General features: G+C 43.4%; 2 protein-coding genes and 1 long non-coding RNA gene across 8 annotated transcripts in view; 2 read left to right on the top strand and 1 right to left on the bottom strand.

Annotated features, from left to right (window-relative positions):
* The window catches only part of rtn3 (reticulon 3), a 29,525-nt gene extending 19,104 nt beyond the window's left edge, over positions 1-10,421 (bottom strand). Inside the window, exons 1-2 of one of the 3 annotated variants that reach the window (XM_085151260.1) lie at positions 10,102-10,421; positions 2,077-2,124 (exon numbers count right to left, since the gene is read on the bottom strand). In XM_085151260.1, coding sequence (XP_085007386.1) covers positions 2,077-2,124; positions 10,102-10,192 — 139 coding nt within the window. In that variant the 5' untranslated portion in view covers positions 10,193-10,421. The remainder of the gene's footprint in view (positions 1-2,076; positions 2,125-10,101) is intronic. The other 2 variants (XM_085151270.1, XM_085151280.1) reach the window with 2 other exon arrangements.
* A 583-nt stretch (positions 10,422-11,004) lies between these two features.
* On the top strand, positions 11,005-23,910 carry men1 (multiple endocrine neoplasia I). Of its 4 annotated transcripts, none has more exons than XM_085151505.1 (10): positions 11,005-11,280; positions 12,418-12,899; positions 12,973-13,181; positions 17,209-17,337; positions 17,950-17,990; positions 18,702-18,789; positions 21,075-21,211; positions 21,922-22,066; positions 22,416-22,589; positions 22,672-23,910. In XM_085151505.1, the coding sequence occupies exons 2-10, from the start codon at positions 12,464-12,466 to the stop codon at positions 23,197-23,199; spliced, it is 1,887 nt and encodes a 628-aa protein (XP_085007631.1). In that variant the 5' UTR covers positions 11,005-11,280; positions 12,418-12,463; the 3' UTR covers positions 23,200-23,910. The 4 variants fall into 4 exon arrangements, with proteins under 4 accessions (XP_085007631.1, XP_085007623.1, XP_085007614.1 ...); XM_085151497.1 differs by having other exon boundaries at positions 11,005-11,332; XM_085151488.1 differs by having other exon boundaries at positions 11,006-11,332; positions 12,410-12,899.
* LOC146523574 (uncharacterized) lies at positions 13,188-14,890 on the top strand. The gene is made up of 2 exons (XR_014872455.1): positions 13,188-13,632; positions 14,535-14,890. It is a non-coding gene; the product is annotated as an uncharacterized LOC146523574 (long non-coding RNA).
* Positions 23,911-24,354: the final 444 nt, after the last annotated feature.

Genomic DNA, 24,354 nt, shown 5'->3' with positions numbered 1-24,354 from the left:
TTGGTAGAGCTGCCACCTCCCCTGCACCACAATACAATGCTTTGTTCAAACCAGGCCACATGAATGCACTTTCCATCTTTCCAGCAACGTTATGGAAGCTTTGGACTTGTAAACAAATTCCAAAACACATATTAATGCTCGGGTTCCCTTGTTAGGACCTTCATGCTTCGATTCAAAGGTAGCTTTAAGAACTTGTTTGTCACCATATTTGCATATTAATAATCCCCATGTGCCATCGTGTGCCATCTTACAAATGGGGAATGAGTAGCCTTCCGTGACCGATTTGTGCAATCTGCTGTTACACTAATGGAGAGTTGAGTGGAGCTGTTGTGTAGCCACACAATGGAAAATCATGGAGACCATAAACTGGCCCAGAATGACTCCATATTTTCATTTGGTTGCAGCGCTGTGTCTGAATATCTGTGAGCTCCAGTGGGCGACCCCACACTTGTCTGCTGGTGGACCTTGACACTGTGCACCTGTGCTTTCACTCACAGGTGTTTCTTTTAGGTTGGCAGTCTGATGGTCTATGTTAGCATCATTATAGTCTGTGTATGAGCTCACTACAGTATAAATTATTTACATTTTCACTCATTTTTCATTACATTTGCCTTATTAGAGACTATAAGAAAAACCTGATTTTCTAAATGTCTTTCATCTACTTAACACGCTCTTATTCAACTATATTCTCACTGATCCCTCAAATACTTGTTGCCATTTACAACAACAGATGTGCCGCATAAATAGTCTTCCAGGACTCAGCTGTTATTTGTGGCAGCTGATAAAACAGCAAAATGACCCAAGACTGAGTTTAACTCCTGTTTATGCTTACTGAACTTGTACTTGGTCCAAAATTGATTAAAATTCTGCAAAAACAGCTAAAAAGTGTAAAGTTTGTATCTTTGCTAAGACGCCAGTGAGTCAGAGTGCAAATTCCACAGGGTGTGGTCATAGTCGGTCAAACCTCAGGGCGGCTGCTTGTATGTTGTATTGGTGCAGCTCATGTTATCACTCACGCTACCCCTTATCTAGGCTTGTCTAACAAACAAGTAAAGACTATAGCGGTGATAGAAACAACAGTTCAAAAAGAATCAGAAAGCGAAGAAGCTAAATTGGGGGGTTAAGGAAAAATGTACCTACTTTTTTTGCATAAGCAATGATGTGAGACATGCACAAAGCCTATAGAGCCGTAAGTAGGTAGTGGGATGGAGGGTGAATGAGCTACAGGCAATGGCAGACCCAGGCCACTGGGCGGTCGATGATATCTCCAGTGCCACTCATCCTCCAGTACACAATAGCTTCTAGGACTGAAACTGGGAAGGGGAATTCAGATACTAGGGCAGCAGGAAGGTAGAATCATTCCCCTGAGACACCAACCTCATCCATTTTTAGATTTCTGGTCCTTTATGCACAATGTGAACTTGAACTTCTCTGCCTTCCTAAAATAAGGTGGCAATCTCGGGATTATCTTGAACCTACAGTGAGCGATGCTGACCTAAATAATGCCTGCTAGCAGGCAGCAAAGATTGAAATGGATCACACTGCTAGCAGCTGCAGACAGAGGCTTTTATGAGCAACACTCTTAGTGTACAATTCTGGGCAAGAAGAAGCAGCAGTGAGTTCTCACATGGCCCAAGGAAGGCTTTGAGAGTGGCAAGAGACGTTATTTTAACTCTACAGTATGACTACGTAAACAAGAGCTGTTGCGGCTCAGATTATGGCAATGGATAGGTGTGTCTAAGGAGCCTGAAAAGAAAAGCAATCAATCAGTCAATAGTCCTTGAAAACAAGGGGAGCTTTGCTGACTGGTCAGCTTAGAATAACTGCAGCAGCCTAAAGGAATGCTGAAAACAGACTGAGGTCTGCAGGAGGAGGGGCAGGGTAAGAGCAGGTTAGGGCCACAGCCACCTAATGCTGTTTCTCTGCAGGCGAGCTGTTTTTACTGGGCTCTTATTTGGCAGGAGAGGGGCACTAGAAAGAGGCATGAGGCAGAACTGCACAGCAGCAGGGCAGCAAGAAAGTACAGGGCAGAGGGAGAGAGAGCAGGCGAGCAATCGAAGAGAACCATACACTTGCCTTGAGGAGACTGAATGAGAGATACAGGCGAAGAGGAAAGAAAGGAATCTGAAAAAATAAAGAGGACAGAAGAATAATCATCGTAGAAGAAGACAAACATCTCCATCCACTGTCCTCACTCAAAAGAAAAGTTAACTTATCCAGCCTTAACAACTCTACACATGTACTACTTCACATAAGGACCAGAACAAACCAGTGCTTACAGGTGTCCATCGTTTCATTCAAACTTACAAAAACTTTAACACATGCACTTATATTTGCTACACAGGCAAAAATCAAGACGATGTACTTAACGAGCAGACAAAAGCACTCGAAGAGACAGAAGCTTCACACACAAACATTTAATTTACACAGTCACTGCTCCACAGCTCTGTCCAGTACCCATCTCCACATACTTCGGACTGCAGCTTGGTTTGGGCTAAAACCTAAACAGCACACGTTCCATTTCTATACCACCGATACAAACAAAGGTAATATAACCAACTAGGGCTGGGCGATATGGCCTAAAATTCATATCGCGGTATAATTTGAAGTATGTGCGGTAACGATATATATCACGATATATTCTTTTCTTCTGCATAACGTATTTTCCACACTTAAAATCCTTTAATTTTCTCAAAAATCGAGAGTGTGCCTTATGTATGAATTCTGGTTGTGCTTACTGACCTCGAACCGATTTTGGCAGAAATCTGTTAAAAAATGTTTTAGTACAACTTTCGTAAGCGGCACTGCTTGATGGATTATCAGAGCATTACGGCTGCTGTAGTGAGGAGCTTCGGAGTAATCTGGGTCCAAAACTCGATCCACTTCTGGTCCCAAAGTCAAACGAACGCTAAGAGTTAAAAACGGTCTAAATTCTTTCATCTTTAATAAAATCATCAGCGTTGCTGCTTTATCGGGTGTAACAATTAAGTTTTACATCCATGAAAACAGAATTTATTAAATTCAACGGAGTTAGAAATTAACAGGAAGTTAGCTCGCTAGTTTACACCTAAACATTTCATACCATGTTCTGACTGAGAGATTTTTGAAACTAATTCAAACGTACAGCTCTGCTATCACTTCCAACATAAATGAAGACAGAAAACTAAACAGCAGTGGCGTTTGCAGGGTTACTGAAGTTGGACTACCTGGTATATAATGTTGTGCTACGTGATTGCTAGCGACACAGCTATGTTAGCATAACATTAGCACAGTGAAGCTGGAGGATGAACGCCAACTTTTTTTCCACTCGATAAAAGTTAACGTGAGGGATTCTGGTGGTCAGGGACAAATGCAATCACTTAGCAGTTTTTGGCTTTCCCCATATTTCAAAAGTGCTTCATCTCTTTGCTTTGACTGTCGCCCGCCATAATTTGTAGATGATAATGATTTTAGCCGCTGCGATGCTTTCGACCAAAACAGGCGCAGCTTGATGACATCATCAACATGCGCTATCGCGATAGAGCAATATAGTCAAAATCTCTATCGTTGGCCAAATTTATATTGTTTATATCGCCCACCCCTATAACCAACGCTGTGGGAGTGTTAGCCATTCTTCTGAACTGTAGATGGTCCATCGGTCAGAAACTGGTCTTTATGGTGTGAATTCAGTTTTTGTTGCATTTACGCCACAACATTTACTTTGTGGGCGGACGATTCGATCAGTCATTGGTACGATAGAACAATTGGATTATTCGTACCCCTGGTACACAAAGGGAGCTCCACATAAGTTACAAAGATTTCCAATCAAGTGTGTAAAAACTAGACTAGCTTGGACAGCGCTCCGTCTGCAACAACCTCCAACAAGACCAGAATGTAAAGCTGGCCTGCACTAAGCTTTGCATGTGACTAAACGCCACCAACCAGCTTACAGAATCTACCTAAAGTAAAAATGCTGTGGTCCGCTCGCTCTTTGGCTACGTTCACACTGCAGGCGAAAGCGCATCAAATCCGATTTTTTTGACCCTATGCGACCCATATCCATCATGGTATGACAGTGTGAACGGCACAAATCCGATATTTTCAAATCCGATCTGGGTCACTTTCGTATGTGGTACTGAATCTGATACATATCCGATGTTTTAGAAAGCGACTGCTGTTTGAACCGTCATGTCGCATTAAATCCGTCTTTTACGTCACTGACACAAGACAGACGCCAACTATCAGCGCCGGAGAGGACGTCGTGAACGCTTCCTGGCAATCCGGTGAAACTGTTGGGAAGACAACGTGAACATTTTATTTGTACTGTATAATCTGCAGATTCTGACAGAAATCTGCAACTATCCTTTGAAGCAGCGCTCCTCTAAAACAGCAATAAGGATCATTATTAGGTTATCTACATTATTATGTAAATAACAAAATAACTTAAAGCAAAAATTGGGAAACGTGAAGTCTGAAGTCTTTATATTAAGGCCATCAGTCAAACAATATTGTTTGCTCTGGGTCTAAACAGAGCGCGTTGTGTGCGACATCTTCTTTTGCGCATGCGGGCCGCTTTGAGCGTTCACACTAGAGCACGTTTGCTGCCACATTTTATTTGTAGTGTGAACAAGCAGACAAAAAAAAAATCAGATTTGATCAAAACATCGGAATTGAGCATTAAGACCTGCAGTGTGAACGTAGCCTTAGTCAACCCCAACTTCATATCTTCCACTGTGAACGCTGCCTTTCAGGGTAAAGTGGAAGCCAATAGGAGCTCATGCTTCACTCTTCCTTGTCATTGTGGGAAAGGAACTTTCGCTGCATAAAGATGAGGTGTGGCTTTTGGTTTTGTTTCAGCTCAACTGACAGTGGTACAGGTGGGGCAGGTTAGGGTTGGTGTGGTGCAACATTCCTTCTCTCAGATTCATATCACTGTTACCCTTTCAAAACACCACACCTCTGGTATTTAACGAGACTGGGAACAGCCAGGGATCGAACCACCAACCTTAAAAGTGCTGCTGGCACTCCAAGCCAAGCTAAATCCATATGAACCACATATCTGCTTGCGTACAACAAATCAAAACCTACAAATCTGCACATACATCAGGTCACAAATTGTGAGATGCGTAAAAATGAGTATTTTTTTTTTTTTTGAAAAAGTGTGGAAATACAACAAGAACAACACTTTACATATGAAAGAGGATGGCAGAAACAAGAGACACAGTGTTGCCTTTTAGCTAAAACAGCTGCTTGTTTCCTGTTTTTGTCCCCCTGCATAAACCTTAGCTGAGAAATCCAGTTAGAAGGTAAAAAACAAACTACGAGCTAAAGGAGGCCATACAGCTCAACAGAGCTAAGGTGAACTCCAGAGTTAGAGATAATTCTCTGTGGATCTGTAGCCACAAATGACTCCTTAAAATAGAAAGTAGTCATTAGTGCAGCTTTAACCAATGTCTTATTGCAGAAATCATGGATCTGGAACAGAGTGCCTATACGACGAGGCTCCATGCAATCACAATAAGCATCCAGATACCACAGACTGGCATGGGAAAAAAATGGACTCTAGCTTCTTAGTTTAGGGCCTGAATGGAAGTGAAGGGAGGCTCTACTGCCATGCTTGCAATTCCTGCTCAAGCTATCTTGTACTGTCCACCCCTGAGGGCTATCTGATTGCCTCTGTGACCCTCAGCAGGGACTGGAGAGAGGAGGGTCAGCGTGGCAAAGAAGGAAGAGAGCCAGCGAGGGGGATGGGGGCTGAAAGAACTCACTGTTCTTTCAAGCTTCGATTGTGTGCTTCACTTTTAACTGCTCAGTGGTGAACCGTTCTCACAAGAAATCATAAAGAAAGTCATATAGAAGGTTCTGGCTGTAGGTAGTGCATCACTAACTCCTGGATACTGTCAACTGCAGTAGCTGCAGTCTGCATTAGAGCAAAGCAGAGAAGGGAAAGCAGACTGATGGGGGTTAAACATTCACTACTAACGAATGTTTGTTTGCGCACATGATGCAATATGAAGAATGCACGCAGGAGAGGATTTTAACCATCAAATTATGAGCTGATGATTACGATGAGCGCTGCATAAATTCACCACAAACTGCAGCGATACTCTGATGGATTCCAAAGCCAACTCGTCCTGTAAATATGATGCAACATAGTTTGAGAAATGAGGTCCCCATTTCAAAGTGTGCCACTTCCTTTGTGACTACAGCCAATCACCACTGTGGAACTCAAGTGTAATGGGCTGAGCAACAGATAGAAGCTGGGCAGGCCAGGACATCTGCTCGCTCTGACATCCACAGACTCAAAATCCTGAGACAATTACCAGGAAAAATGCTGCCAACAATTCTCTAAAAAGCAAAAAAAAAAGAAAAAAAGAGAGAGATCCTGAAAAGAAAAAAAATCCCCAAACTACAATAATAATTTTCTCTTGTCAATACAACTCTAGCATAAGTAATAACTGGGCCTTAAGCACAGGGAAAGATGCAGTGTGCTGATGCTGTTTTGAAGTAGTGCAGAATCATGGGAGAATTTTCCAACATTATTCAGGAATAAGTCATGTTCATGGACTCGTCTCAAAATCTAATCTTTGACACCAAAAGCACCACATCATCTGCAAAAAGCAGGCACGCGATCCTGACGCCACTAAAGCAGAGGCCTCAGACACTTGCCTACACAATTATGAACAGAATCGATAACGAGTTTGACTTATTACTGACAACATGGACCGAGCTCTTGCTGTGGTTATACAGGGACCGAATGGCTCATAGCAACAGGCCAGATACTCGAGTAGCACCTCCCACAGGATCCCCCAAAGGGATGCTGTCGAATCTCTCCTCCAAGCTTTAAAACACATTTGGCTGGGCCAAATCCACACGCAGCGATGGGAACTGATAAGAAGTTAACAATTCTGATTCCATTATCGATTCTCATTGGCTCCACTTTGACTCTAAGCAACATATCAAAGACATGTAATTAATTCATGCAAATTAATTACATGCTGAGTGGACTTTTTTTGCATGCTGTGGGAATTCCCCTCTTTGTTGTGATCATTGCTGAGGTCATTACTCAAAAAATTGATTGCACATATTACACAGAACACTTTTCTTAAATGTAATGAGGTCCGTTACTTAATTACTCCCAGGAGAAAGACATTCGTTACACTACTTGTTAAGTTACTTTCATGTTACTGTGTAAAATGATCTGAAACACGCCGTCTCATAATTACCAATTAACAGCATAAATTGAGGCTACAGTCCCACACACCAACATAAATCCCATCCTAATGAGGACACACATATCTTCCTCTTAGTATTTAGCTATGAACACAAAGCCAAGATGAAAATCAGCACAGAGAGACTTTAACGTGATCGTAGAAACATGAGCAGGTAGAAACGGAGGCTGCAGCCTGGCTGCTCGTCGGTTTGTTACCTGTTGAAGTTCGGGTGCTTGCAAAGAGCCAACGTTGTGTTAACAAGTATATTGCAGTTGTTTGCAGTCTTCACTTTACCGTCGCACTCTCATCCTTTTGTGCAATAAAAATAAAAGTAATGTCCATGCTGTAGACTGCCCCACTATTATTCTCCTCCAACACACGACATGAAATCAGCTGATTGTAGCGGGAATGCAAGTATAGATAAGCGGGATCGATCGAAGGAATTGGACTATAAGGTAGTGGCTAAGGTCAATAATAAAAAAATAACATTAATGTAGGAACTATGCAGCAAACATCAGTTCTGCCTGTCTGTAATGTCAACGTGGTGTTAATTTAACACAAAGACACGATTATGTTATTGTTAGGTTTCGAGATTATAGCTAAGAAAAGTCTACGAGCAACTAGGCAAACAGTGGTAGCCTTCCTCACCAGCTCTATTTGACAGCAAAAGCACAGCACAGTCTCTGACAGCCTAAAAATACTGGCCTCATTTACTAATGTGGAAACGAGGCCAGTATTGGTAAAGGTCTTAAGTTCTGTGCACACAAATTTAACCTCTTCTTACCACCCTGCATATTGGACATGCAATAAAGAAAATAATTAAAAAAAAAAAAAAAGATTCTGCAGGATTCGTGGGATAGTGCCCAGAAATTTATCCGTTAGTGATGACAAACGACACGCGTAGTTTAATTAGATAAGACACAAGGAGCAGATAAATATGTTTAAATTGAGAGATTAAAACCTTTATATTTTCAATAACACCTACTCGGCTCCAGCTTAACTCGTTTCTACTCAGTTTCGGTCGTCTTCCATTAGAGTACCACCTCAGTGTGGGTGGGGTCATCATAACTTATCCCTGACACAAACACAACAAACTGTTGAAGTGATGGTATACCTGCTGCTCCGCCTTTTTTTTTTCTCTCCATAGACTCAAACAAGAGAGAGTTAAACCTCGCTGTCGGGTTAAATTCTTGTGCAGGAGTCACTCTAATGACTCATCTAGTGAAGTCATTTCCCGGCCAATCAGTGGCAAGAAGTCTGTCTGTCACATTTTTGGCTCGACTCTGCTTGGTTGGAACCCGAGTAGGTACTAAGAGAAAAGGGACTACGAGCTAATGGAAAACCATAAAAACTGAGTCGAGTCAGGCCGAGTAGGTACTAGTGCTTTTTTATTCTGCTAGTGTTGATACTGTTGCAAACTTAATGATATGAATACCAATTAAGAAATTACAGTACTGCGATAACCCTAAACACATATTACACACTAACAACATGCATTTGAAAAAAGTTGTAAAGGATGACAAAGTTATTTCCTTGTAGAGGTTCATCTCTGCAGACAGGCAGCTGATGTGATCAGAGTCTAAACACCAGGCAAGTTAGTTCAGTGCTTCATTCATAAAAAACAAACCAGTTACACCTCACACTAACTTGACAATGTTTTCCAGGATTCATATAAGCACAGACAACTCAACTTACTTGCACCATCTGTAACTGTTAAATAATCCGATTATACAAATACTGAATTTTAACATTTATTGTTAAATATATTGTCCTTAATTATTTATCATGTGATGCATTACATGGAAATTTCTGCAAACTTGCCAAACCACAGTTATCTACTTCAGCAGGGAGAATGTGCCACGCCCTGTGGGATCCAGCTGGCATCACCACACCTGCTGCCTTTCTTGAAAGTCTACAATCTTATGATTCACGGCTTCAGCTTTGTAGGATTCAGGTGGCGCAACCGTGGAGTTTAAATCATGTCAGCCTCATACGCGGATATAGAGAGGGCGTGATGGTGAAACTGTAGATCCAGGTTGTGAGTTTTTGTTTGAAAACGGGCTCCATGTGGAAGTGGAGCTGACGACAGCTATAAACTAAGTAGTAAATGGGCGTGCCGCAGCTCGTCGGGTATGCTGATGTTCATCTGGCTCCCATAATCCAGGCAGTGCCAGCAAAAGGCAAATGTGCCTTTAAGAGGTGCCTCTCTGTGGTAACTGCACAGTGACAACGCCTCTGCAGTGCAGGGAAACGCAACATTTCGACAACGTTCAGCAGAAAAACCCGTCATGTAATATTTCTGCACTTATGAATAAGAATGTAGAAGAAGCTCTAATCGGACAGCAGGATTTACATTTAAATCTAGCTGACATCAAACGTCCCACGCACACGTACTTTAATCAGATGTGTTCCCTTTGTTTTAAACGAGGCCTTTTCAACAGTATTACGCCGTTCAGTAGCAGGCTGGTTACCGTCTGTCAAATATATAATCCCTGATTCTGCAGGGCCGCCCACTTGCTGTGCTCCTGTTTGTCAGTAAGGCCAAATAAAAAGAGGGATTCAAACACCGTGTTAGCTTGTTGTTTCGCCTAAAACGAGCCCAGACAGCAGGCAGGCCACAGCTGCACGGAGCGTGACTGGCAGCCGTGTATCAGGAAATATCCACGACCACAGGTGTCTCCCATCACAGCTGAAATCAGCTCCTCATCCAGGCAGCGGGAGACACAGTGAGGGCGTTCTGCATTACAATGGCTGTAGTCATAATGTCACTGCGTTATAAACTGGACGTTAACCGATATTCATGCGTGTAAATAAAAGCCCAACACATACAGCTTAACGTAAGGTACGAATAAAACACGCATCGAGCTCTATATTTAGCTAGCTACCGTATCCTTTGGTTACTTCTTACCAGACAGCTTTGATTCTTTGGTAGCAGAATTTTGTCCATCGGCAAAGCCTTGCGACGACGATATCTGGGCGGACTGAGTCACTGGATCCATTTTATATAAGTTACAACACAACTGCACAGAAGCGGCGAAACGTCTGTCGTCTCGGATGGGTTTCTCTTGTAATGGTCTATCAGGGTGTCTGTGACGTCTGACTTTCCTCGAATTTCCCTCAAAAAGCGGGACTCGGCTCTGCACCTTCAGGCTATGTCCGAGCACTGAGAGCGGAGCGGAGACGGAGGGAAACAAGGCAGAATGTGGAGGAGGGGCAAAAAAATGTGTCTGCGTGTGAGACGTTCAAGGCTTACGCTTCCAGTAGGACGTGTCAGCGTTCAACAACACCAGCAAAAAAAGCCTTTATCATTTATCACCATTGGCTGATCTGTCCGTCTCGCTTCTACCATTTAACAAAAATTATATCAACTACAACAGTGCAGTGTCACTGAATTCCCGAGCAGCACATAAAAAACAGACCACAGCATCACAGCAACTACTCCTTAGCACAGGACACCATGGACAATACCTTGTGTACTTCGGAAATTAGCTATTAATTTACTGGGAGACTGAATTTGAAATACGTTTAATCGAAATATTAGATCATGAGTGCAAATCCACGATTTCGATCAACGTGTACAATAACAATAACAGGTTATTTTGTTCTATTCTGTAGACACAAATATGTCTGCGCTTGTGTCATAGCCAACCACATACTGTTTTAATTAAAGATAAATATGCCGTGAGTTCAACTCTGCGGTACATTTTTATGTTATCCTAAATGTTTTATGCTCCATACGTGCCCCGTTTTCCGTTATGTAACATTTACTGTCGTTCCATTTTAAAGCACGTATCTCTTAAAGGCGTCGTGGTGACCTCTACTGGGGGTGTAGGGGAATACCCTAAAATGAACTGCATTTCCCAGCATACACGAGGAAAACCCCACTGCGCAGGACTTACGATCTCGAAGCATAGGGATGGGCCTAAAGGCGCACATTTGCGCTCGAGAGAAGCGTGCTTGTTGCTGTAAGATCTGCTTCGAGACGCAAACGTCGACATATGCCAACTGACTTTCGGGCAGATTGAGCTGCGCGGCAAAAGAAAGGGGACACAAACAAAAACATGTGGCGCGAGCTGTGAGAAAACGGGTATGCGATCACTTAAACATTGGTCAGATTGTTGGCTGATTTAGAGCTGAGGGTGAGTTGGTGAGTTGTATAGCTGGTGCGATATATTTTCCAAAAGCTCCAATAGTGGTGACTTTAGCTGATAGCCGCTTGTTAGCTTGTTAGCTTAATAGCTGCTCATTCAAGCAGATAACATATTCCCCTCAGCGTGTGACTCATTTTCGGGTTTGGTTTGTGTCTGCATGTCGTCCGACTTATTTAAACAAAGCAGGACTAATTCAGCAAATTAGCGCGGCTTGAAAGGCGAAATGAGTAGCTAACTTAATTTAGTAAAGTTAGCTAGTTAGCTTACGTCACACGTTATTCTACCATATAAATGGACCTAACGGAGTATTTCGTTTTAGAATGACAGAGTGCTCGCCCCAGTGGTGTTCCGGATGCGTTTCGGCACAGTGATTGTTGTCATGAAACTCTAAAAGAGCGGCTGCTTTGAATGTACGCAGGTAGCAGTGAATCTGCCCCGCCCACCGAAGCGCCATATAACCGGCGTTAGCGGCATATATGTAACCGGCATTACGCAACAAGTCCAGCCGCTCAGCCCCGGTCCAGTGTTATGTCAGTGTTTATGTCTTAGTCTGTTCAGCACTTAATACTTACTGTTGGCATTATTAACCTTCATTAATAACCAATAAATGTTTCGTATACCCCTTCATACCCGAGACTGTAAACCAAACGTGACACGTTATGCTGTGTTGTGTGCGGTGTAACTTCTGTTGGCTTTCTGTGTAGAAATCAGTGTTACAGTATTGCTATCTTACGTTTGTATATTCAACAACATATATGCAACAAATGTTTCCTTGTGAATGAATTAAGTAATTTAAAACTTACAGTAACTATAATGTATGAACTTACTGACTTTTATTTAAAGATTAATGAAATAAGTCTGCTTTTATAGTTGTGAACTGTTTTGTTTTTAATGTTTTCATCTTCATTGAGAAACCAGAGTTCTTGGCGATGAGCCAGTACGTAGGAAACACGTTGTTTTCTATAAGGAATTATTTTTAATGGGTCAGCTTTTGAATTTGCCTGTTTTCCACAGTTTAGTGTGTGATTTGGAGTTACAGATGAACTGACTGCTCTCCCCGTTCAGTACTGCAGGTGAGGAGGCACGCATACATCAAAGTTGTGACTGACAGCAGGCGTCATGGGTTTGCACTCAGCCCAGAAGAAGCACTTTCCTCTGCGGGGAATCGATGGAGTCGTTCAGTTGTTTGATGCAGAGCTCCGGAAACCAGAGCCGGACTTGGCTCTTCTTTCACTGGTCTTGGGTTTTGTTGAGCACTTCCTGGCTGTGAACCGAGTCATCCCCATAAATGTTCCAGGGGTCCGTTTTGAGCCGCTGGAGCCGGATTGTCCCATGTCTTGCTTCCCCACAGTGGAGCTGGGCATGATTTCTGCTCTGTATGAGCGGTTCACAGCACAGATCCGCGGGGCTGTGGATCTGTCCCAGTATCGGAGAACTGCTGCAGGATCCAGCCGAGAGCTGGTGAAGAAGGTATCGGATGTGATCTGGAACAGTCTCAGTCGTTCTTACTTCAAGGATCGAGCCCACATCCAGTCCCTATTCAGTCTCATCACAGGTAACGTGGTTTTTCTCATGATGCTTGTTAGGTGAGTCCAACATTTATTGATTAATTGTTGAATTTGAACCAGGTACCAAACTGGATAGTTCTGGAGTGGCCTTTGCAGTAGTGGCTGCCTGTCAGGTCTTGGGTCTAAATGATGTACACCTGGCACTATCTGAGGACCACGCCTGGGTGATATTTGGTAAAAATGGTGAGGAGACAGCAGAAGTCACCTGGCACGGGAAGGGTAACGAGGACCGGCGAGGACAAACAGTCACAGCAGGAGTCAATGAGAAGGTGAGGCCCGTCTGTCAGCTGAATGAACCAGCTGCTTCTAGTTCTATCAGTATGCTCAGTGTAGCCAGTGAATGTCTGACACGTTTTAGGCTACATCCACACGTACACGGGTATTTTTGAAAACTGAGATTTTCCATTTTCGTTTTAAAAAATAATCCCGTCCACACGTAAAGGCAGAAATGAAGGAAAACGCTGCTAGGAACATGCCAAAGCAACAGGTGGCGATATATTCCTAACCGTGCAGAAATGATTGCCAATCAGAAGTCTAGAAGCCTCGGTGGGAAAAAGTAAACAAAGCTGGGGCATAGAAGCAGAACTGAGTGGTATGTGTGGAGGGACAGTAACTGTGTGTATATTTGTAAGCATTTAAACACTGCAGAGAGAACAATTAACAGTAACAGTATTGTAGAAATTCATTTCACCGAAACAATAACGTGGCGCACAGTGTGACGTCAAAAAAGGCGCACACCTTTGACGCTGCGTTTTCTCCGTTTTTCTCGTCCACACGTAAATGCAAAAACGGAGTTTTCAAAAATCTCCACTCTGGCCGGAATTTTTAAAAATCTCAGTTTTCAGTGACCAAAAACGGCGTTTACGTGTGGACGGAAGGTGCAAACGCATAGAAAAATCTGCGTCTTCCAAAAATACCCGGGTACGTGTGGACGTAGCCTTAGACACCACAGTCAAGCCTATTTCTTTCATGTATTTTAACTTCTACAGATCATTAAGCTGTTTAAAAGTCCAGAGCACTGCTGGGCGATGTCGCGATTTTTAAAAAAAAAAAAGAAAAAAAAAAGAAAAAAAAGAAAAGAAAGAAAAATCATCATGAAAAGTCTTTCCTGCATAGAAATGTGAGAGATGGTCAATATACTGACATTGATACTAATTCCACGAGAAGAGTGTGGTGCTAAACCACTCATGTGGTTGGAATTAGAGTTAGAGCGACATCACGTTGGGTTGATATTCTGACACTATAGTGAGCAATTTAAGTAAAAGAAGGACATTTTCCACCAGCGACAGCAGCAGCTCTAGCATGAGTGAGACTGCATGGGTCATATGTTAGCACCAAAGACGCCTACATGGTGTTTTCCCTTGAAAACAACATGACTGCTTCTCTCTTCAGTTTCACAGTAACTAAAGTAACTTGAGTTGTAACTGTGCAGGAGCTGGACAGCATCGCCTCATCATAAACCTGACAAACATTTTCTAGCTGTTGTGTTTTTTAAGCATCCCTGTTTTTTCCATTATGTACATCATTAATTTCCATCCTCTGTTTGCTCTTCCTGTCCTATAGCGTTCAGCCAGTGACACTTGGTGGAATCATTTATTTACATTTGGGTTACACATCAGCAGCTGATGGTATCTCCTCCTTTGTAGCCTAGTTGTACTCCGTGTTGTTCATGCAGACAGAAATAAATTTCTATACACACATGAATAGAATTGAAGAATAGAATAATCCTTTAATTGTCCCACAAGGGGAAATTTGGGTGTAACAGCAGCAAGGAAGACACATATACAAACAAACGGTACACAAGACACAGAACAGAAACATACACACTTTTTACATATTTCCATCAAGGACAAGATCATGACTCCGATGTAAAGGTGTTTTGTACAAAGAGGGTATGAATGTACGATATTTTTGCTCAGAAAATGATCAATAAATGTTGGATTGGTTACATTTGCAGAGATTTAGAAGTTGAAGTCAAGCTGTATGTAGTGCTTAAAAAATAATCTTAAGCTGTGTACACGCTGGGAGTGATTTGGTCGTCACACATCGCTTTGAGGCTGCCAGCTGGTTACTTTTGCACATTTCAGGACTCAAATATATCTGACACGCATCAAAGCTCTTGAGGAAGTCAGTCACGTCATCTGTTCATTCAATTCAAATGAATTCTGTTTTCTTCTCACAATCCAAGTGTGCAATCCGATCCGCTGTAGGACAAACAGCGCCACTCTTCGTCTGCAGCGAGGCATCGAGGAGGCTGTAAAACGTTGTGTAAGGAGTCAAATAAGAGTTTACAGGTCAGCAAAGCTCACTTCTGTGTGATGAGAGCGATACTGAGGCGAGTTGTTGTGGATATTCCAACCTTTCCTGTTGGTAAGCACTGCTGGTGTTGTCGCTGTTAGCAGCCGGTAGCCAGCGTTAGTGAAGTGGACCCTAACGTTGTTTGACACTGATAATAAACTCTCGTAAGATTTGTGAATGTAATCAAACTGTTTATCAGAAGGAAAGTGTGATTTTTAGGGCAGACCAACATTAGCTGGTACAATATTAGCTTTCTGAAAATGCATTAGTTTGTTGGAAAATGCACTTACACACTAATCAGTGTATATTTATGAGTTTTTTTTCTATTAAACCTCAAAAGTTACTTTCTGTACTTCAGATTTATTGCATCACCAGCTGTTATTTGACTCATAATCACTTGAAATATCCAAAAAGCATTTACTTTCTATAATCCCTGATCACTATGTTGCTGTGAAGTGCTTCCAGTGTGTACACAGCTTCAGTCAAATCTTGGAACTTGGGGTGGCTGTAGTAGCTCAGGAGCTCGAGCAGATTGATCCCTGGCTGGCTGGTCCAGTCAAATCAAAGTATCCATGGCCAATCCCATAAAGTTGATCCTGCCACCACTCAGCTGACTGCAGGTTTCCGCAGCCTTATAAACATTATCTTTGCACAATGACTGAAACTAGCCCACTGAGTGAACAATGGGCTGTGATGCTGAGACTAATCCCGCTAGTGGAACTGATCACAGCCACAGAAACAGCGATTCGAAACAACAACATTGCAGCTGTGGAAGCAGAGCAACTGGTTTTAGCCTGTCTCAGCAATGAAAGCCCCAGCATCCAAAATCAGCATGGAGGAGAGGAGGGCACTCACATCACTTAGTAATGACAACAACATTATCATCCTTGCAGCAGACAATGGTAGGTGGATGGTTTTGCTAAACCAGAAAGGCTATCATGAAATGAGACCCAGGAAGTGGTTAGGGTGATAGATTCTCTGAAGCAATTAGAACGAGACGGTGCTATTGGCCGGACGTCATACCACAGGCATTATGGAGGGGAATTTACACCAAGTCTGCATAGTTTACCGAAGACATAAACAGGATGCACCTTTAAGACAAACTGTCCTTATGATCAACTTGGTCACCTTTAACATTTCAAAGTTTTTGGCTTCAATCCTCAACCCGTTGGTAGGCAGCTTTGAATCTGGTCCCCCGACACAAACAGAGTAACATAGTGTACGCTGTTAAGTGCAGGAGGATTGTCAGGATTTATACATCGGGGAAACCAAACAACACAGCAGAGCCACCTCGTCAGGCCAGGACTCTGCAATCTATTTACACCTACAGGCCAGTGGACACTCTTTCAATGATGAGGATGTTCACATCCTGGACAGGGAGGAACGCTGGTTTGAGGCCGGAGTCAAGGAGGCCATTTACGTGAAAAGGGAAAGACCATCTCTGAATGGAGGAGGGGGCCTAAGGGTACATCTGTCACCATCTTACAATGCTGTGATTGCAGCCATTCCCCAATTCTCTGTGAATGGGACTCATGGCCACTGATCAGTGGTCATGAGAATTTGCATATTAATGATCAAGGAACTGACCTCCCAGCATTCAGTGGGCTGGTTTCAGTCATTGTGCAAATGTACTGTTTATAAGATTAAAACCTGCAGTGAGCTGAGACTGAAGATGATGACGAAACGTTTCTCCCACTGAAAACGTCCAGATCAACAGAATCCACTCTTTGGGATTTCCTTACCTGGATGAGTGAGCATGCATCAAGATATCTTTGGGCAAGATACTGATTCCAAGTTTCTCTCTGATGCATCCATCGCAGTGTGAATGTTGGATAGAAAGCACTCCGGCATAGATAAGTGCTTGTTTGAATGGGTGAATTAGGCATGTTGTATAAAGCACTTTGAGTGCTCCAGTAGAATAGAAAAGCACTATATAAGAGGAAGTCCATTTACCATTTAGTCATAAAGTGTAGCTGTGATCCTTCGTGTGTCCCTCAGAGCTGGCTGTATCTGAAGGGTTCCTACATGAAGTGTGACAGAAACATGGAGGTGGCCTTCATGGTTTGTGCCATCAACCCATCACTGGACCTGCACACAGACAGCTCCGAGCTTCTGCTGCTGCAACAGGTGAGGCCTGCACCTACAGGGTAATGATGAATGTTTGTTTTACACTGCAAAAAATCTGCATTAGGTCTCCAGAGGTTGTTTTAAAATATGCAGATGAACTGTTGACTTAGTCCGCTGCCACGCTTAATATATACAGCTCACTGAAGGCTGACGGCAGCCGTCCTATTTCACATGGAAGCAAACAGGGTGAGTCTAAAGGAGGGCGTGGTGTGTACTAGACTATCTTCATTTGAAGGTTTTCATAACATTTTTCTGATTAAAAGTGAAATAATAGAAAATACTGGCTCAATTAATTTGTGTTAATATTATAATATAGAAGTAAAAGCTTTTCTGGACATGGACAGTAAAACTCTGACCTGAGGGGTTTTAGGTTGGGCAGTGAATTATTGTTGATATTGATTAACGTCCACACCATCATCAGGTCTCGTTTTCAGCAGCACAGAAACCTTCAGTTGTACAGTTTGTGATTACATTGTAATTTTATAATTTACACCTTTTTTAAACTGGAAACATTGTACTGCTTGTGAAAGTCCATCCAGGCACACATGAAGGAAGTACGCTACAGTCTTGCACTTCGTTTCCTCACCTTTCTTTTTCCCGTTGCTTTACCAGAAACTCCTCTGGCTATTGTATGAACGAGGCGACCTGGACAGGTGAGTGTGTACCAGTGCAGTGCTGAGGATTGATTAAAGACTCTTTCAGATTTGCCCTGACACCAGCTGAGCAGCAAGCTTGCTCACTTTACCATAGCATTTAATGGTACATCGATGTACGTCTGTCAGCGTGACACAACTCAGGCTGACCCAAGATTAGGACAGTGTGTCATCATGTTGCTTCTCTTCCTTCCATCTTTGGTTTCCACCCAGTGCTTTTAGAGAGTGACTGAACCCACAGTAATAGGAGGGGGCAGAGACCAAAGCGTTGAAGTCTGAACATATTTCATAAACCCACAATACAGAGTTAAAAAGACAGTTTATGTAGTTTTATTGGCTAAGGTGAACACTAGAATACCGTGTGAGTGCTCCCTTGTTCACTTTGCTGTAATATTTACATATCTTATTACACAGTTTATAAAATACAGTTTTACAGTGAACTCTTTACTGTGATGAAGCCTGGGTCCTCGACAGGTCAGATTTCATCACATAGCTGTGAGCTGTCATTTAGAAGGTCCAGCTTTGACGATTACATCTAGAACCCGACTTCTCTGAATAATGTGTGTCACGGTGTTCGATATTATGCAGGGTCGGGGTCATTAAGGCATCCATAATTGGAGAAAACAGAAATGTTACATGTGCTGTATTTAAAAAAGGCTTACGCAACTCCTTGAAGTTGACATTGTGCTTCTGTCTCGGGTTACACACCAGATATCCCATGGCCATGGGCACTCTGGCAGACCTTGAAGACCAGGAACCAATTCCAGGAAAAGAGAACCCCCTGAAAATCCACCTGAAGGTAAGACATCAACCAGTTTCCCAGGTCACATAGCGGCGACTTTTACAGGCTTCATATTTACAGAACATGTCAAACTTTTCGTATAGATCTTCTGCATTAGTGGGGCTGAAGATCAGACAGCAGTATTTCATCTTTGTCTATACAATACAAGCTACTGGAAATCAGCTGCTGGTCTCTATCAAAACATAGTGTGGAAAAAGACCTGGAGTAAGCATTACTGCTCAGTTGAGTCCAAAATCAAGGAGGGGATGCTAACAACACTGAAAGTGACTGGCTGTTTGTTTACAAGTGTCCAACTGACTGTTGCATAGATAAATAACAGCCTCACTCTGCCATTGGCTGTGTGAGAGAACTGTCAAACTTAGATGCTGAGTGCTCTGCTGGCCCAGGGTGGCTAAGCTATGAGGCCTTTTATGACGTCATGTGTAGTTAGAATATACCGTAATGTTCCAGCACCCTCTAGTGGACAGACTGTGCAGAGCACATGCACTGGTGATAACAGCTCAAATTCCTCTTGGACTTTCGGTTCAATTCAATTCAATTCAATTTTATTTATATAGCGCCAAATCACAACAAAAGTCACCTCAAGGTGCTTCATAGATACAGAGAAAAACCCAACAATCATATGACCTCCTATGAGCAGCACTTTGGCGACAGTGGGAAGGAAAAACTCCCTTTTAACAGGAAGAAACCTCCGGCAGAACCAGGCTCAGGGAGGGGCGGGGCCATCTGCTGTGATTGGTTGGGGTGAGAGAAGGAAGACAGGATAAAGACATGCTGTGGAAGAGAGACAGAGATTAATAACAGATATGATTCAATGCAGAGAGGTCTGTTAACACATAGTGAGTGAGAAAGTGACTGGAAAGGAAAAACTCAATGCATCATGGGAATTCCCTGGCAGCCTACGTCCATTGCAGCATAACTAAGGGAGGATTCAGGGTCACCTGGTCCAGCCCTAACTATATGCTTTAGCAAAAAGGAAGGTTTTAAGCCTAATCTTAAAAGTAGAGATAGTGTCTGTCTCCTGAATCCAAACTGGAAGCTGGTTCCACAGAAGAGGGGCCTGAAAACTGAAGGCTCTGCCTCCCTTTAAATACTCTAGGAACAACAAGTAGGCCTGCAGAGCGAGAGCGAAGTGCTCTAATAGGGTGATTCCTGTCATTCCTTCTACTAAGGATTTTAGTATTTAAATGCAGAGTGGTGTATAAAAAAATAATAATAACTTTACTTGTATAGCACTCTTCACAGGATAAGAACCACAGAGTCCTTCACAATAACATAAAACAACACAATGGATCATACAGCACAACTCTAATTGTGCCAGTCTAAATAAATAAGTCATAAATACATAAATACAATCAAGGCAACATTACGATGGCGGTAAAGCTTTCCATAACCTGGGGGCCTCCGCTCTAACAGATCCACCTCCTCTGGTCTTAAAACATGTTGGTGGGGCTGACTGGATCTCAGGCTGTGAGAGGGAGCGTGGAGTTGTAAAAGATCAGAGATGTAGGCAGTAGCGTCACCACTCAGAGCTTTAAAGTCAGTACTAAGAATTTGAAATGAATTCTAAAATGTACTGGGAGCCAGTGTAATGAGAGTAAAACCAATGCTGTCTTTGTACCTTTGTTAAGAGGCTTGCAGCAGCCTTCTGGACCGACTGGAGACGGTTACGATTCTTTTTGCTCAAACAAAGAAAAAGACATTAACAACAATCTAAGAGAGATGAAATAAAAGCATTTCTAACTCAGATTTAGACAACAAGGTTCACAGTTTGGAGAGATTTCTTAGCTGAAGAAGGCTGTTCCTAATTAACTGTCCAGAGCGTTGCTCTAGGGACATGGCAGAATCCAAAATAACACCGATGTACCCGAGGCTCGGCTGGAGCCAAGAGGACCAAGATATAAACACAAAGAGTGAAAAAGGTGACGGAAGAAGAAGCACTGAGTGCATCATGGGAATCCCCCAGCAGCCTCGAGTCAGTCTCCCGAATCCAAACTGGAAGCCGTTTCCACAGAAAAGCGGTACTGTGATGGTACTGGTGGTGAAAGCATGCAGGAAGTTGCACACCTGCTGGATCTCTCTGGTTAACACCCTTCTTCCTGTTTGATGCTCAGTTCCAAGTGCTTGTTGAGATCACTGGAGTTCTGGCTTTTGGTTTGCTGCTCGTTGTCAAACTGAATAAACGTCTCCACCATGACCTGTTGCTGAATGCTGATACTGAACCCTCTTAATTCTGAGTTCAGCATCATTTTTTAAGTCTTTGATCTGTCTGTGTCTCTCAGGCCGTCGGTTCTGCTCAGAAGCACTATAACAATGAGCACATCTACCCCTACATGTACCTGGCTGGTTTCCACTACAGGCACAGGAGTGTCCGGGAGGCCCTGAGGTCCTGGGCAGAGGCCGCCCAGGTCATGCAAGAGTAAGTTCACACTAATAAGACTCCTGATCCAGGAAGCGTCCAGTATCTCTGCATCCTCACAGCTCCTCTCTCGGCGTGCTGATGATTCTGAATAAAGTGTTTGGATAAAGTGACAAATAGAAGAAAACAAAATTATATTGATCTCACTTTTAAGTAGTGTTATTCAGACACTAGACACCTTTTTCTTCTTTTAGCTGGTCCCAGATGACGTTTGTATGTGAATGCTATTTCAGCAGATGAACACTAGATGGCACTAACCCAACAGCTGTGTTTCCTGCCCTTGTGGTTCTTTGTTCGTTATTAACCCAGCCACCACTAAGGGCTCAGTCACACTTGGCCTGGATAGGTGTGGTGCTCAGTCCAGGAAGTATCCAGCTCTGCATCCTCATGTGCTCTCCTCCCTCCAAACACTGTTCATGATCTGCAGTTATAAATAGCAGCTCTGACCCACCACACACATTCTCTCCACATCCATCAGCTTCCGTTTCCTGCTCCCCATTGTTCTTCAGGTTCAGCCCACTGCCTCACAGAGAAATATGTGCCCGTGCTTTGTTTGTTTTTTTGAACCTGTCCACTTGTTCCTCACTTGTTGTCATGTCTGCCACATGTCACAGCATCCTGTTTTTACTCTTATACTTTTTTTGGACTTCATGCTGTGACAGGAGAAAAGCGCATATATGTATTAAAGTTCCTTCTCTACCTTTCTGCAGCTATAACTATTTCCGCGAGGATGAGGAGATCTACAAGGAGTTCTTTGACATTGCAAATGATGTCATCCCTACCTTGCTGAAGGAAACAGCTACAGCAGCAGAGAGTCCTGGGGAGGGAGGAGAGGAGACAGAAGGAGGGGACAAGGTGAATGTTTCTCCAGAGCACATACACCCACAGACACAGGCCGTATGTGGAGAAGGGCTCCACTAGCAGCTGTTCTGTAATAATGCAAAGCTCTAATTCTCTCTTCAGTAACAATCGCACGACCACCTCAACCCAACAGAAGATGTTCTTTCTCTTGCTCCTTATCAGATGACTTCCAAATTCAGCTTCTCTCTGATGAAGCATGTGGAACATGTAGAAACTCATGAACATTAACAGACACCAACAGAGCGCACCTCCACCTGAATTTAGATCATGTTCTTAGATGCACATCATGAATATTACTCACTGACAGACGTGGCCTCAGTCTTGCACCTCTGCTCTCTTGCAGGATCAGCCCAAGCAGGCAGCGGCTGTCTCTGCCCTGCAGGACCCCGAGTGCTTTGCCCATCTGCTGCGTTTTTATGACGGCATCTGCAAGTGGGAGGAAGGGAGTCCCACGCCGGTCCTTCATGTGGGCTGGGCCACGTACCTTGTCCAGTCTCTGAGTCGCTTTGATGCCCAGGTGAGTTGCCCGTGACTGCAGGAGAGCCACAGACATGTTAGCGCTTTCTAGCTAAACACACATTTGTGCTCCGATTCCAAAGGTGCGTCAGAAAATAACAATCATCACCAAAGAGCCAGATTCCCAGGACGACGACGACCAATCGAGCGAGGACTTCAGGGAAGGGCGCAGGCGTGGGCCCAGGAGGGAGTCCAAGCTGGAGGACCAGAGCTCTCCTCTTTCTGCCGCTCCTACCTCCCCGTGCAGCCAGCCGGCTGCCGTGGCAGCTCAGCCCAAGAAGGTGGGAGAAGGAGGGCTCCGCCGGCGCTCCTCCCAGGGACTACGTGCTGGAGACATTGAAGGAAAACCCAAGTCCCCCAGTCTCCCAGACTCCGCATCTTCTCCTTTCTCCCCGGAGCAGGCCCCCCTCTCGCCAGCTGGCACTGTAATCGCCTTTCAGAGTGAGAAGATGAAGGGGATGAAGGAGCTCCTGTGCGCCGCCAAGGTGAACTCCAGCGCCATCAAACTGCAGCTCACCGCACAGTCACAGGTCCAGATGAAGAGGCAGAAGAGCACTCCGGCGGGAGATTACTCCATGTCATTCCTGAAGCGCCAGCGTAAGTCACTGTAGACATCCTGATTGTTGCAGGAAGAGACTGTAGGACATACTGTGAACAGAGACGGGGACACCGATTAACCTCGATCCTGCTTGTCAACGTTTTTACCAGTGTTTTCACCCAGAGGGCCCTCTCAGTCAATATCCTAGTTCGAGCAATATGTCTGACATGCACAGATGATCTTGAGTTAAGCATCACTTATCAGGTTGGAACATTTAATTGAGTTTTTATTTAAGAAATGGTTTCTGGAGACGTGCCTGGTTTGATCGTCAGTTTGCGTTTTGATTGGCAGCCTGTTAGGTATCCGTTACATGCTGTCTGGATGTTTAAAGCCAAAGTGATGAGGACCAGAACAGGATTTTCAGATGTGTAAAATACCAACATGAACTAACCTGTTCATGACTGAAGCCTCAGAAGTGTTTAAATTTAGGATAGTTACTGTGTAACATTGTCCACTCTGCTCTACTGACAGCTTCTTTCTTATCAGCTCTATGTTGCCTTACTTTGCCTTTCTTCTTTTTTAAAGTAGGTGGCCTTTAGTTTTGAGAATAGCTGAGTTAGACGGATTTCTAACAATGAGAAGAGAGCAGTAAGACCATGCACTGTTGAGACAGAGCCACATTAGATGGCACTGCTCCATCCAATTTGATTGACTTGTGGTTTGTGTTCTTGTTTTTCTATCTGCAATAATAAAGCTCTGATGAAAACGGAATGACATGTGGTCCAATGATGTGTATTACATATATATGAAGGCGCCTTCACATGCTGTAAGTGACCGTCAGCAGTGTTGGGAAGGTTACTTTTAAAATGTATTCCACTACAGAATACATGCCCCAAAATGTATTCTGTAACGTATTCCATTACGTTACTCAATGAGGGTAACGTATTCTGAATACTTTGGATTACTTATCATGCTGTTTACAACTACATGAATGTACTATTGCTGTGATTTATTACTGTTACTGAAGGTCTGCGGCTCCGAACCGTAGTAAAGGGACCTCTGGCTAATATGTCGGGTTCTGTGTCGGCTCGTAGCCGAAAACTAGCTTTACTTTGTTGTCTGGGTCAACTTTGCTAGCAGAGACAGAGAGAGGCGTTGAAAGGCTGCTCCAACGGAACTTATTGTTTTTGGAGGAAAACACGAACACGGTGTACAGTCGAGTCTTAAT

Source organism: Neolamprologus multifasciatus, chromosome 3, assembly GCF_963576455.1.
Source record: "Neolamprologus multifasciatus chromosome 3, fNeoMul1.2, whole genome shotgun sequence".
Classification (NCBI taxonomy): Eukaryota; Metazoa; Chordata; class Actinopteri; order Cichliformes; family Cichlidae; genus Neolamprologus; species Neolamprologus multifasciatus.
The sequence above is the reverse complement of the archived record's forward strand: the minus strand, read 5'-3'. Positions and strand labels throughout refer to the sequence as shown.

Coding starts and splice junctions, on each gene's coding strand:
- men1 (XM_085151505.1), top strand. CDS start 12,464: ATGGGTTTGCACTCAGCCCAGAAGAAGCACTTTCCTCTGCGGGGAATC. Junction 18,790..21,074: donor CCCTGAAAATCCACCTGAAG/GTAAGACATCAA, acceptor TGTGTCTCTCAG/GCCGTCGGTTCTGCTCAGAA. Junction 22,590..22,671: donor TGAGTCGCTTTGATGCCCAG/GTGAGTTGCCCG, acceptor CCGATTCCAAAG/GTGCGTCAGAAAATAACAAT.